Below are 13,756 nucleotides of genomic sequence, written 5' to 3'. Positions count from 1 at the left end.
GACTACAGACATCTCCCATTTTCTGGCATCTCTGGCTGAGGAGTAATTCAGCATCGAGGCGCTGAGCAAGGCCCACAGGAGGCCTGAGAAGGCCCGAAAAGGCAGGGAGAGCAGTGGGTACAGGCTGCAGGGGCCGCACAGGTGCTGGAGGCTAGGGTCGCGCACATGTTGCAGAAGAAAAAAAGGTGCTTAAATATTGGCATGAGAAGTGTATGAAAATCCAAAATAAATAGGCACTTTAGAATTGGAAGAGAAAAGGGGGCTTAGACGGTACAGGTCCCTCTAGGCCTAGAGAGGGGAGTGACTTGCCCGGAATTCACAGTGAGGCTGTGGCCAGAGCTCAGAGCGCCTGTGTGCAAAGCCGGTGGCCGGCCACTCTCTTCATTTAAACACAGCCCCTGGTCCTCTTCCTTATTTCTCACAGGGGTGTACTATCTGTCCTACCTTTGTCACAGCGTTACTGAGGAACTAAAATGAGAGAATAGATACCACCGCCCCATGCAATATTTTTAAAAGCTCCTGGAATATTCCAGAGAGAATTTAGCAAAACCTAAATGCACAGAGCCCTCAGTATTTTAGCCCCTGTGGGAGTGACTAGCACCTGGGAGCATAACATGGGCCACACAATGGACGGCATGAGCTGCAGAGGCCCTGCACACCCTCCTCCACGTCCAGGCAGCCCACCAGGCTTGCTGGGTAGCAAGTTTGTCCCCAGAGGTGGGGTCTGCAATGCCACGCCTCCTTTTGAGTCATTCCTAATAAGACGTCTCTGCTTTTACACATGATATTGACACAAACAACATCAGGCTACATACGTACAGTCCTCAGTCTCCAGAAGGTTCCAACATGTGGCGATCTCACCCTCCAGCCAGGCCTTGACGTCCAGTAGCACCTGGTACTCCTGGCTCTGCCGCTCCAGGTCAGCCCGGATCTCCGACAGCTGAGCCTCCACATCACTGATGAGGCACTGCCTCTGGGCCAGCTCAGTGCCGAAGCGGGCCCCGGATTCACACAGCCAGTTCTGCAGACCAAAGAAAGAGGGAAAGAGGTTAACAGTCATCGACCCTGTCCTCAGTCTCTTCAGAAAGACTATGACACCCCAAGCCATTGCCAGGCCCCAAGAAAAATCCAGTCCTCAGCTGTGACAACTAGCAACGCGCTGTGACTCGTAGACCTTAGGAGACGTTTGCAGAACCTCCCTCACCACATGAATGTTCTTGCGTCCCCATCTACGAGAGTGTTCTTGCAAAGGTGAGGAATCAGGTTAAAGCTGGGTCCCTGGTCTGTATCTAAGTGACGCATGTACCGAACCTGGGAATTGCCCATGGGAAGCGGGAGCCCAGCTGAGTCTTCCATGCCCACAAAGGAACTCACCAGCGTGAGCTGAGCCTGCAGCTCTACCTCCAGGGCCTCGTACGGGCACCGCATCTCCTCCAGCACCCCACCCAGATCCACAGCGGGCACCACGTCCAGCTCAGTCCGGAGCTGGTCCCCCAGCTGACACTTCAGAGTGTGGACTCCCTGTGGACATAGGAGGATGTCCCATACATGGGGCCCCCACTGCCCTCTACTCAAAGCCTCACCTCCCACTTCCCATCCCCTCCAGCGATTTCCCTGCCCTCCTCTGAGGATGAGGTGCTGCCTGCGTCAGCATAGCAGCTTCCAGAGCCTTTCAGTGGGCAAGGTCCCACGGAAAGCCAGAGCTCCCCTTCAAGGCTTAACAGCGAGGCACGAGCTTCCACCCAAGCAGGAGGAAGAGCCTCACTGCTTCCTCCAAAGGAGCCTGAGTTCACCCCCAGGACGTCTCCACGTGTCACACAAAGGGCCCCGCACCTGCTCGTCGTTCTTCTTGAGGCAGAGCAGCTCCTCCTTCAGGGGCTCCAGCTGGGCCCCCAGGTCAGCCTTGGCGCGTGTGAGGTCGTCCAGTGCCCTGTGCAGCCCACAGACGTCGGCCCCCTCCCCAGCTGGCAGAGCAAGTGCTCCGTCTGTTACCTTCACCAGGGCAGGCACAGGAGTTGGGGTTAGAGAGCAGAGGGGCCCCAGGACACACCCTACAGCATGCCTTGCTGGCCTTCCCTCTGCCCTCCAGTTGTGAGTTGGCGTTTCCTGTGTCGTGCACTCACAGAAACAGCAGGGTGATCCCCACTCATTCAATACTAAGCACCTAAGACAACCAGGCAGAGTGGCCGGTACTGAGGATACCAGGATGGACCGGGGTCAACGCTGCCCTCGTGGGCAGATGGCCAAAGGGGAGGCTACAGGGCAGCCAGGTGTGCCCACTGTAAACCGTCCTCTTCCACACCCCCAGCTGAGATGGACCCTGGATTCTCTCCCAGATTAGAAGCCAAACTGGCAGAATGAGAGAAAGGAAACAGCTTCCTTAACTCTGGAGGAGTGAGGCGTCCACAGTGCCCAGAAAAGAGACAATAAAATGTAATGTCCTGGGCTTCCCTGGTGGCGCAGTGGTTGAGAGTCCACCTGCCGATGCAGGGGACACGGGTTCGTGCCCTGGTCCGGGAAGATCCCACATGCCGCGGAGCGGCTGGGCCCGTGAGCCATGGCCGCTGAGCCTGCGCGTCCGGAGCCTGTGGTCCACAACAGGAGAGGCCACAGCAGTGAGAGGCCCGTGTACCGCAAAAAACAACAACAAGAACAACAAATATATAATGTCCTTCCCTGCTCCTACATTGGACCCTCTAGGGAGTATAAACCCTTTGACCTTCACATGCCTCCACTGTAGGCTGTGGACCATGATTTCTGTCATGAATAATTAGTGCTCACAAATTGGTCGAGCTGCAGTGTGGAAACACATCCTTTACCAAGGCAGCGGAGTTTCGCATGAAATGACCTCGGGGTAGGAAATGCGGGGCCAAGTTCTGGTTCTACCGCTCGACGCCGTGCAACTTCTGGCAAGTGCCATTAGGGCTCTGAGCCTCTGCATCCTCACGAAGGAGATGCCATCACTGCCCTGCCCACTTCACCCGGTTCTTCTTACATAGAATCAAGTGGAGGATGCGTTCCAAATCAGGTTGTAAATTATAAAAGTTAAACAACTGCAGGTCGCCAGGGGTGTTTTCTCAAGACCTTGGGCTTAATGCCCTCTGTTGACTCCTGCTGTAACTGTGGGTTTGGGATCTCGGTCGATTTCATCTCCTATACCAAGTGCCTCACGAGAGAGAAGTCCAGGTAGACATCTGGCCCCTCCCCCAAGTGTGGTACCCCAACCCACTTGGTCCTATTGTCATCAGCAGTCAGCTTGGCATTGTCTATTTGCACGACCAGCTGCTTGTTCTCAGATTTGACGCACAGGATCTGGGAAAAGAAAGTACACTCAGGGATTTGCTCGTTCCCAGAGCCATCTATGGCCTCAGTCAAAGGAAGCACCATTGGCTGGGTTCAAACTACAACATCCTCTTGGACAACACGAACTCCCAAACATGTGAGCTATGCTGGTGTGGTACAGGAGGGGCACATGCAAGAGAATGCGTGGCAAAAGGTGAAGGTATAGAGCCCAAAGAAGCAAGAGATGGAAGGTAGTAGCAAACTGAACATATAGCAAAGACTTAATTTTATTTTGCTAGATATGATGCTTAACCTGGTATAAACAAGATGTGGAATCTAAGCCACAGAACAATGGGCTGGTTATTACACTTGCAGATAAGGTGGGATCCATTCTTAATAAGTCCCTTTCACTGGTTGGTCAACCTCCTCATAGGTCTTCCCTGAATCTAGCCATAGCTCCATGGCCCTTAGTCCTTTTTTTTTTTTTTTTTTGCGGTACACGGGCCTCTCACTGTTGTGATCTCTCCCGTTGCGGAGCACAGGCTCCAGATGCGCAGGTTCAGCGGCCATGGCTCACAGGCCCAGCCCCTTCACGGCATGTGGGATCCTCCCGGACCAGGGCACAAACCTGCGTCCCCTGCATCGGCAGGTGGACTCTCAACAACTGCGCCACCAGGGAAACCCAATTTAATTTTGGTTTTTGCCTTAGTCTTTTTTTTTTTTTAACATCTTTTTTGGAGTCATGGCCCTTATTCTGATATTCTTTGTCTTTCTGTCTCCAAAACTAAGATGAAGTCTCTTAAGAAGTATTGCATTATAACCAAAGGGGACAGCAGATATACATAAGAGACCAATATTACTGAATGGATATATACTGGCTCATAAAGGACATTAGAACATACTCCCCTGACCCCTTTTGCTGCACCAGAACTTAGGTTACACTGTTTTTTGCAACTACAATTTAGGAATTGTAAGCACTGAAGCTCAGAAAGCGTAAACTCAGAATCCTGGGGAATCAAATCCTACATCTCATCCTTTTCACATTCACATTCACCTTCACTCAAGAGATTCTCTTCCCACAAGTTTGGAGTTAGCAGATACAAACTATTATATATAGACTGGATAAACAAAACATGGTCCTACCGTATAGCACAGGAAACTGTATTCAATATCCTGGGATAAACCATAATGGAAAAGAATATAAAAAAGAATTTGCATACATATGTATAAGTGATTCACTTTGCTGTTCCGCAGAAATTAACACAACACTGTAAGTCAACTATACTTCAATTAAAAATAATTTTATCTGTGGCTGATTCCACTGCCAATCCAGGCCCTGAACATTTAGTGCAGGGTCAGTCAACTTTTTCTGTACAGGGCCAGATAGTAAATCTTTCAGGCTTTGCAGACCATGAATCTCTGTCATGACTACTCGACTCTGCCGTTGTAGCACAAAAGCGGTCACACACAATACATCAGTGAGTGAGCGTGGCTGCGTACCAATACAACTTTAGTTACAAAGTCAAGCAGGAGGCTGAATTTGGCCTAGGGACTGTTGCTTGCCAACCTCTGATCGAGAGCACCGCAAACCTCACTTTCTGCTGCAGCTCCTCGATAGTGCAGAAGTGGCTCTGATAGTCCAGACACATGGTGGCCTCATGGCATTCGCTCGACTCTTGGATCTGGGTCTCCAGCTCCATGTTGTCCCGCTCCAGGTGGCGCACTTTCTCCAGGTAGCTGGCCGGCTGGTCATTCGGGAACTGCATGGTCTCCTTCTCATGGCTGTTAAGGGAGCCTTCACCATAGGTCCTGCAGATTCCGATGTTGCCAGGAATGTGGCAGGTCCCCAGCAAGGGGCAGGCGGCATTGCAGCTGTGGGCAGACAGAGGCTGGGTCAGCCCAGAGGGGTTGTTCCCACTGGGATTCAGTTGGCGTGTGCCAGAGTGGCTGAGAGACATAGGGGGGCATTGTTGACCTCTGCCCCAGGCTAGTCTCTAATGTCAGTGGAGGAGACACAGATGTTTCTTGCTCCAGGAGTGTTGGTGCAGCCCAGGCAGTGGGATGAGCTGATGTAGGAGGAAGTTATGGTGAGCTGAGGATGCACAGGAGGTTCAGAGCCGCTGGGAAGGCTAAGCCACTGAATCTGACAACCCTCTTCCCTCCCGGCCCTTTTAAACCCCATCCCAGGTGGGTGTGGTCTCCATGCTTTGACCTCCCTGCTTGATTCTCTACCTCCTGTTGCGCCATCATCCTGCTACTCAGCTGTTGAGTTTACCATTAGGAGTTCCTTATCTCATTAAAGGAATGTTGAAGAATCTGAGGTGCCTCTTGGCTCTCTGATATCAGGTTGGCTGTGGGTGGGAAGTCAGAAGCTTTTTATTATTTTAAAAGAACAGAAGTCCTTTCAGCCATCAGATGTTTGTGCTTTGACTGGGGTTGGCCTCCTTGTTGATGTGTCCACACAGAAGGCATGACTATTCCTGTTGGTCTTTGGAGCAGCAAGAGAGACAAACTTCTATGACTACAGTGGCATTGACCTGGGTGAAAACTCAACCAGCCTTCCCGACCCAGGGAAGAAATTGATTCTTAGTAGATGTTATAGGCTTCTTGATTAACAAGAAGTTCTGTATTTCTTCTTTCTTCAGTTGTTTGCCTTTTGGTCTCATTTTAAGGGGCAAAAAGACTATGAAGTCCATTCATTCAGCACATCTCCTGGCACATCCTATATGCCAGGCTCATACCTGACACACAGTTGGTTACGTTCCTGTCCATCAGGAAGCACAATAACTTGGGTAGCCATGGGTGTCTTAAATAGTGTCTAAGAAACTCATCAGTATGAGGGTGACTCTGAAGACCATGCCTGATCTAGACCAAAAACAGTGAGCTCAAGAAGCCAATAACAAACAAAACTGAACAATAATCTTTTGGAATATCATCTAAGAACTTGACCATGAAACTCAAAAGATTTGTATTATCAGAGTCACTGCAACCCCTCTTCCTGCCTTACTTCCTTGATTCTAAAGTCTGTTATGACAGGAGAACCTATCATGTGTGTTAGGAGCACCTATCATGTGTGTTAGGGGACTTATCAACCATATTGTCTATATCCTTCCTACACCGTATAAAGTGGGTATTCTTATCTTCATTTTACAAAAATAAATAAATAAGGTTTTGAGGACCAGAGATGTGAAGTCATCTTTCTTGGCTCAAGCCAATTATAAAGTGTCAAAGCTGTTCTCAGTATCTGTTTCCTTCCACTCCAAAGCCTATTCTTATTCAACTTGACTTCCACCAAATCCCCTACCCTAGCCCCCAACAGAACAACTGTGTCATTGCCAGAATTAAGAAGAATTAAAAGGCTCAGAAACTGGGCAAGAAGTTGAAATTAAGAGATAAACAAGGGGCTTCCCTGGTGGCGCAGTGGTTGAGAGTCCGCCTGCCAAAGCAGGGGACACGGGTTCATGCCCCGGTCCGGGAAGATCCCACATGCCGCGGAGCGGCTGGGCCCATGAGCCATGGCCACTGAGCCTGCGCGTCCGGAGCCTGTGCTCCGCAACGGGAGAGGCCACAACAGTGAGAGGCCTGCGTACCGCAAAAAAAAAAAAAAAAAAAATACAGTACTGGCCAGATGAAACACATTTCAGGCTGGATGTGGTCCTCAGGCTGCCTGTCCTGTCTCTGGGCTATTTGGCCCCCATCCAATGTTCAGTGTGTTGTTGCTGGGTTTTTTGGTTTTTTTTTTTGCGGTACGCGGGTCTCTCACTGTTGTGGCCTCTCCCGTTGCGGAGCACAGACTCCGGACGCGCAGGCCCAGTGGCCATGGCTCACGGGCCCAGCCGTTCCGCAGCATGTGGGATCTTCCCGGACCGGGGCACGAACCCGTGTCCCCTGCACCGGCAGGCAGACTCTCAACCACTGCGCCACCAGGGAAGCCCCTGTATTTTTTAAAATTTGTTGAAAAGGTTTAAAAATCAGGAGAACTTAAAACATTTGTTTTAAAAGAACGTAAACATTTAAAAGAAATGCAGCTTCCCAGCTTCCCTTGAATAATGAGAAGATCCAGCAGTACTGAATCTTCATCGTATGTGGTAGAAATGGCCCTGAGGAGGCAGCACCACCTTCATCGGACAAGCCATAGCTCCCTGGTTATCCACTGTCCCACAGTAACACCCATGTCACTCACGTATGTTCATGGCCTAGTTCTTGAAAAATATTTGACTTTGCAACCCTTTCCCTGGAGGGCAAGATTCTAAATGGCAGAGAAGCAAGGCTGAATGTCTACCTACAATCATCAGCCCACCAGGTACCCAAGGCCCAGAGGTATCCTGCATCCAGGCAGCCACCAAGCCCTGCCAATTCTGCCTGTACCACGGCTGGGGGCGGATGCCTCCACTGCCCACATTCAGACCCTCCCCATTGTTTATTACCTAGACCACATCCAAGGCCTCCTGGATGTCTCCCGTGCCCAGCCCTTCCTCCCTCTCTCTACTCAGCCCTTCCTGTTGCCATCTGTGCCATCTTCCTGAAGAGCAGCTTTGAGCTCTCATTGACTTGGTCAAGAAACGTTTACTGAGCATCTACTATGCACCAGATGGAGGGGATAAAAATATTTTTTCTCTGAGTTCCAGTTGTTTACGATCTAGCAAGGAGCTAGGCAGTTAAGCAAATTCTATCATTTCCTCCTCAAAAAAAAGTTAAGCCCTCCCAACTGCCTATAAAATAAAGCCCTCCCTCCCCAGCATGGCCTTTGTGGTTCACCGTTGAATGGGGCCCAGCTGATCTTTCCTGTCCTCCTTTCCACCACAGCTCAACACATGAAGCTACATAATCCTTCCAAGTGCCCCAAACATCCACCCTTCCCCAGTATGATCTCCAGTGGCATGTCTGTCTCCCTGGAGATGGAAAAGGCTTGAGAACAGATGCTTTGTCATCATCCGTCTCAGTATCCCCTGGCACATGCTGGCACACGCTGAGCACTTAGAAGGAGTCTGCCAACTTGGAATGGAGCAGAATGGTCCCAATGGGCCAGGTGTGGGATGGCAGCATGAAGACCTGCCTGACGTCTTTGGATCATCCCGGCTTCCTAATCCCTTATTAATCATGACAGGGCTGTACCTTATGGGTAGATCCAGTTGCTTCCTATAACCTCCTCCAAACCTCTCACACCCCAGGTACTTGCAGTCCTCGCTCTCCAGCAGCCCCTGGTACGTGCTGATCTCAAACTCCAGCCGGGCCTGGACATCCAGCAGCACCCGGTACTCCTGGCTCTGCCGCTCCAGGTCACAGTGGATGTCGGCCAGCTGGACCTCCAAGTTGGTGATCAGGCATTGCATCTGGGCCAGCTGGGAGCTGTAGCGGGCCTCCGTCTCTGCCAGGGTAGATTCCAGAGAGTCTCTCTAAGGCAAAAGGAAAGACAAAATAGCTGTGAGGAGAGGACCTATTTTCCATGACCTTAGAAAGAACCGAGAAACGGCCACTGTGGAAGACAGTATGGAGGTTTCTCAAAGAACTAAAACTAGAAATACCATATGACTCAGCAATTCCACTCCTGAGTATATATATGAAGAAAACAAAAACATTCAGAAGGATATATGCACCCCAGTGTTTATAGCAGCATTACTTACAATAGCCAAGACATGGAAGCTACCTAAGCGTCCATCAACAGATGAGTGTATAAAGAAGATGTGGAGTTTATGTACACAATGGAGTATTACTCAGCTATAAAAGAGAATGAAAAAAAAAGAGAATGAAATAATGCCATTTGCAGCAACATGGATGGACTTGGAGGGCATTATGCTAAGTGATATAAGTCAGAGAAAGACAAATACTGTATGATATCACTTATATGTGGATTCTAAAAATACAACAAACTAGTGAATAAAACAAAAAAGAAGCAGACTCACAGATATGGAGAGCAAACTAGTGGTTACCAGTGGGGAGAGGGAAAAGGTGAGGGGCAATATAAGGGTAGGGGAAAAAAGGGTTATTAGAGAATTATGTGAAATCACGCATGTGAAACTTCTGAAAATTGCAAAGCGCTATAGAATTTAAAGGATCTTCCATTCAATTTTTTAAAAAAAGAAAGAAAGAAAGAGCCGAGAAGAGTCAAGTCTCTCCTTGGGTTTGGGAATGACCCCTCCCTACCTGAGTCACTGAGGAAACTGAAGCCCAGAAAGGTCAAGTGACTTGTTCAAGGTTAAACAGCTGGGAAGTGACAGGCCAGGGTTTGAACCTACGTTCACGTGACGCTAAATCCCTTATTCCTTCTTCAACCTTACTCAGGCTTCAGGCCTTGAACCTGAGGTTCTCCAGGCTCCCCCGCTACAAGCATCACTGAGATCAGTGGTCTTCAACCCTGGCTGCACTTTAGAGTCATGTGGGAGACGCTAAAAGAACACCCATGCCCAGGCCCCACCTCCAGAGACTCTGCTATAATTCATCTGGGGAAGAACCTGGGCATGGAGAGTTTTAAATCTGCACAGGTGGGGTTGAGAAGCGTGGGTTTGGAAGGGCAGGCTAAGCAGAGGACAAGCCTTCTTGGGAACTGTTTGACAGGGGCCACCTAACCCACATCAGATTTGAAACATGGCCCTTTTATCTCTGAGCTGGGTCTTGGGAGAAACCTCCCTGCAGGAGAGGTCAGCCGGGCAAGCAATGGTGGTGGTTAAATCTGGACCTCCTCCCCTTCGCTGTCCCCCCTCCCCTTCGCTGTCCCCCTCCTCCCGCCTCTTCCTCTTCCCCCTCCTCCTTCCTGGATGCCTGCCCCTACATTCGGTGCTGCCTGAGCTCCAGAGCTGGGAGACAGGCGCCCACAGGCGCATTCACCAGGCTGTGTTGGGCCTGCAGCTCGATCTCCAGCGTGTTGACCGTTCGTCTCAGATCATTGATGTCTGACTGGTAGCTCTGGAGCTGCTCAGAGCTTGTGGCTACCTGCTGGTTAAGTGCTTCCATCTGCAGTGGGGGAGACAGGAGAAGGCTGGCGGTGCCTCTCGGGGATCCTGGGGAGGCCAGCCCCCTGCGAGAGGCCCGCCTGCCTGGTGAACCATTCCTCCATGTCCCTGTGATTAGTTCTCCACCAGGGCCCCGTACTGACACCACATCTCTTCCAGAACCCTGTTCAGGTCCACGGGGGTTGCGGCGTCCACGTCAACGTTAAGGCGGTCCCCAAGCTGGCATAGGAGGGCATCGACTTCCTGAAAAGACACAAGAACACCAGGCAAGTGTGAAGTCGTGAGATCCTAGATCACCTCCCCAAGGAGATGTGAGAAGATGGAGCAAAGGATGCTAAAGACCTCTGCCTTAGAGGGGCCCTGTGAGGACTGCAGCCACTCTGCAGCACCCCGAGGGTCTTTCAGCTCCACCTGGACACCCCGTGATGGGAGAGGCTTCCTATAGCTTTGGCAGAAGCCAGGAGCAACATCAGGGTTTGTTTGGTCCATTTGGACTAAAATGGGACAACTGTGCCCTGTCTCCCCGGCCCACCTCCCAGCCTGCGTTCATCCGGGAAGGAGCACTGCAGGAGCCTGGCTTTCCTTGGTTCAAGGCCCAAGTGAGAGCAGGCACCTCCCAGGCTCCTGCCAAGAAGAGAAAGTTGCTGCTGAGGCTGCCGATACCAGCGATAACTCCTCATTAGTGGCCTCCTGGGGCAGTTCCCAGTTCTCTGATCCAGATGGGGTGAGTCAGGTGCCTTCGGGCGCTCATTGAGTATGTGGTAACATTGTTACTTTACACTTCAGCCTGAGGAAACCTAGCCAGGATTCAGAGGCACTTGTGCTTTCAAATCCCAAGTTGAGAGGTTGAGTGTCAACCCAGGGAAAGAGGTAAAAAACACCAGCGCTCAGGTGGGCTTTACAGCATACAGGTGCCCAGGGTGGAGGGGTTCCCCTCCAAGGACCTACAGGAGATGAGGAAAAATCAGAAAGCAGAGGGTCGACCTGTGGCTTTTGGATTAAGTGTATTATATGCAAACAGAAGAGAGGAAGGGGAACAAGGATGGGGAGAGAAAAAAAGAAGAAAACCACTGCAGTTCACCTCTCCCTTAGACGAGATGGGGGCCACCCCCCGCAGTCCAGCCTAGCAGAGACGGACGGGCCATTCCATGTTGGTTCTAGAAAACAGCCCCCTCCAGCCCTAGTGGGCCACTCTACCCCTGTTATGCAGCTCTCATGAGAAAAACAAGTCACCACAAGCCCTTGGCAGTCACGCCAGTCCAGGAAATGCAGAAGGGAAGGTCGTTAGCATTTCCAAGCACCAACCAAAGGACAGGTGTTTAAGACCTGTGACTTCATTGAATTCTCACAGCAGCCTTGTTGATAGAGTTAGCCCCATTTTACAGATGAGAACATAAAGGAAACATTACAGAAGGGTTAAATAAATTGGGCAAAGTCACGCATACAATCTGTGGCTGGCCTGGGAATTTCAGCCCATGACTACCCAACCCCAAATCCCACGTTCTTCTCACTGGGCACCCCAGGACCACCTCAGCTGGACTTCAGGCCTCACCTCCTCGTGGTTCTTCTTGAGACACATCAGCTCCTCCTTCAGGGACTCCACCTGCATCTCCAGGTCGGCCTTGCACAGGGTCAGCTCATCCAGCACCCTGCACAGGCTACTGGTGTCGGCCTCCACCAGCTGCCACATGGCCAGCCCCATCTCGTACCTGCGTCAGGACAGGGTCAGCGACTGAGGGGTGAAACTGAGTGCCAACCCCAGGGAAGACTTGAGCCACTGGCGCTTTTCCTACTGTCTATGAAACTGACAGAAAGCTGCCCCCAGGCATGTGCCGGGAGACAGGGCGCCTCCGTCCCCTGGCCGAACTCACTTGGTCCTGAAGACATCGGCAGCCACCTTGGCATTGTCGACGTGCACGATCATCCTGGCATTCTCTGCCTTGGTGTACAGAACCTGGGGGCCACAGCACACAGAGGGAGTCGGTCCAGGACAAGAAGAAGGAAAAAGAACCCAAGTGAGGAGAACCAGTAGTCCTGCAGCCATCCCTGCCGAAGCCTCTGGAACTCTGAGGGATATTCAGTGAACTGCAAGTCCTCAGAAAACGGGAGGCTTATTTTTCAAGCACCTGGGTCTTCATAAATCTGAATGCCCCATTTTGAAGGCAACGAGCAACGTGGGAGGAAAAACTCTGTTAGACATGACAGTTAGAAGGGTCCTTAACAAGCACTGAAGTTTACCGAAAACTCACCACGTACCAAGGGCTGGGCTAAGCACTTTGCCTGTATTAACCCATGGAAACGTTTTGACATAAGGACCCTTATTATCCCCATTTTCCAGATGAGGAAACTGAGGCCCAGGGAAGGGACCTCCTAGAGTCACGCAATGAATCCATGACAGAACTGAGACTAGATCCCAGGCCTCTTTCCACGTGAAGGGCTCAGGCTGAGCACTCGAATTAGGAAATAATCCTGCGCCCTAGGGAAGTTTCTTTTCCCTGAACGTAGCTTAAGAAATGAGTGAGATTCAGATCTGGAAGGCCAGCTCTTTGGGTCTCCTTCCCAGGGAGTCTGTTCACCGCTTGCCCTCACCTTCCGCTGGAGCTCCTCGATGGTCTTGAAATAAGACTGCTAGTCAGGACCCAAGGCAGGCGCTGGAGACCGGGAGGCGCCTCGAGTGCGGCTCTCCAGCTGCGCGTTGTCTCGTTCCAGCTGGCGCACCCTCTCCAGGTAGCTGGCCAGGTGGTTGTTCAGGAACTGCATGGTCTCCTTCTCATCGCCATTGAAGGAACCCTCAAAGTATCGGCTGTAGGAACCCACGGAGCCGGAGCTTCTGCTGGTCGGGCGGCAGCTGCCGGGCTGGCAGGAGCTGGCTAGTGCGCCTTTGAGAGGCACGTGGCTGGCCGGTAGGGGGTGGGCGCACAGACAGAGGGCACGCACATCCCGGGCTGGCAGACGTAACCCAGGCACAGCTCCAGCCGGCAGCTCGTGCTGCTGGAGCAGACAGAGGGTGACTGGGGGCAGCTCTTGATGGAGGCTGGGGAGCAGTTAGACGTCATGTCGGAGAGGCTGCAGCTGCGTGAAGTGTCAGTGTCTGCCAAGCCCATTCCGCTCGGGCCTTTTTATATGCCCTTGGAGTCAGGGGGCTTATGCTAGAAGATCACCAGTCCCAGAGGAAGCTGCTTATTCATTTGTAATTTGGTTTCCAATAAGGAGTTCCTTTCCTCATGAAAGAGGCCAAGCTTGTCATTTGGCTAAGGCAGGACTCTGGGCTCCCGTCATTGATGACCGGGCGAGCGCCTCAGGATACATCTTCAAAGGACCAGCTCCAGGACCGGGCCCTCATTTCTAGGGTGGGGCTGCCAGGCCTGGCTCTGTGCTGCCAGTGGCGTTGCCCCCTGCGGCCCCACCTGCTCTGTCCCTGAGAGAGGCCACAGTTCTGTGGGGCAGCGACCCCTCCTTTTAAGGAGATCATTCCCTGCGGGAAGAGGAGGCCCAGCCCCTTACAGAGGAAATGTGTGGGTGAC

General features: G+C 51.6%; 2 protein-coding genes across 2 annotated transcripts; both read right to left on the bottom strand.

The window, feature by feature from the left end:
• Positions 1 to 507: 507 nt before the first annotated feature.
• On the bottom strand, positions 508 to 5,565 carry LOC101275558 (keratin, type I cuticular Ha8). Its single transcript, XM_033411068.2, is given in 7 exon segments — positions 508 to 1,021; positions 1,375 to 1,521; positions 1,834 to 1,956; positions 2,426 to 2,446; positions 3,220 to 3,312; positions 4,878 to 5,158; positions 5,161 to 5,565. Coding segments are annotated over 7 exon segments (1,188 nt in total). The 5' UTR covers positions 5,465 to 5,565; the 3' UTR covers positions 508 to 802.
• Positions 5,566 to 8,042: 2,477 nt separating this feature from the next.
• LOC101275806 (keratin, type I cuticular Ha2) lies at positions 8,043 to 13,288 on the bottom strand. The gene is given in 8 exon segments (XM_033410775.2): positions 8,043 to 8,678; positions 10,108 to 10,233; positions 10,313 to 10,351; positions 10,353 to 10,475; positions 11,785 to 11,941; positions 12,104 to 12,186; positions 12,822 to 13,108; positions 13,111 to 13,288. Coding segments are annotated over 8 exon segments (1,569 nt in total). The 3' UTR covers positions 8,043 to 8,102.
• Between the last annotated feature and the right edge of the window lie 468 nt (positions 13,289 to 13,756).

This window comes from Orcinus orca, chromosome 19 (genome assembly GCF_937001465.1).
Source record: "Orcinus orca chromosome 19, mOrcOrc1.1, whole genome shotgun sequence".
Lineage (NCBI taxonomy): Eukaryota > Metazoa > Chordata > Mammalia > Artiodactyla > Delphinidae > Orcinus > Orcinus orca.
Note: the sequence above shows the minus strand (reverse complement) of the source record. Positions and strands in the feature narration are given on the sequence as shown.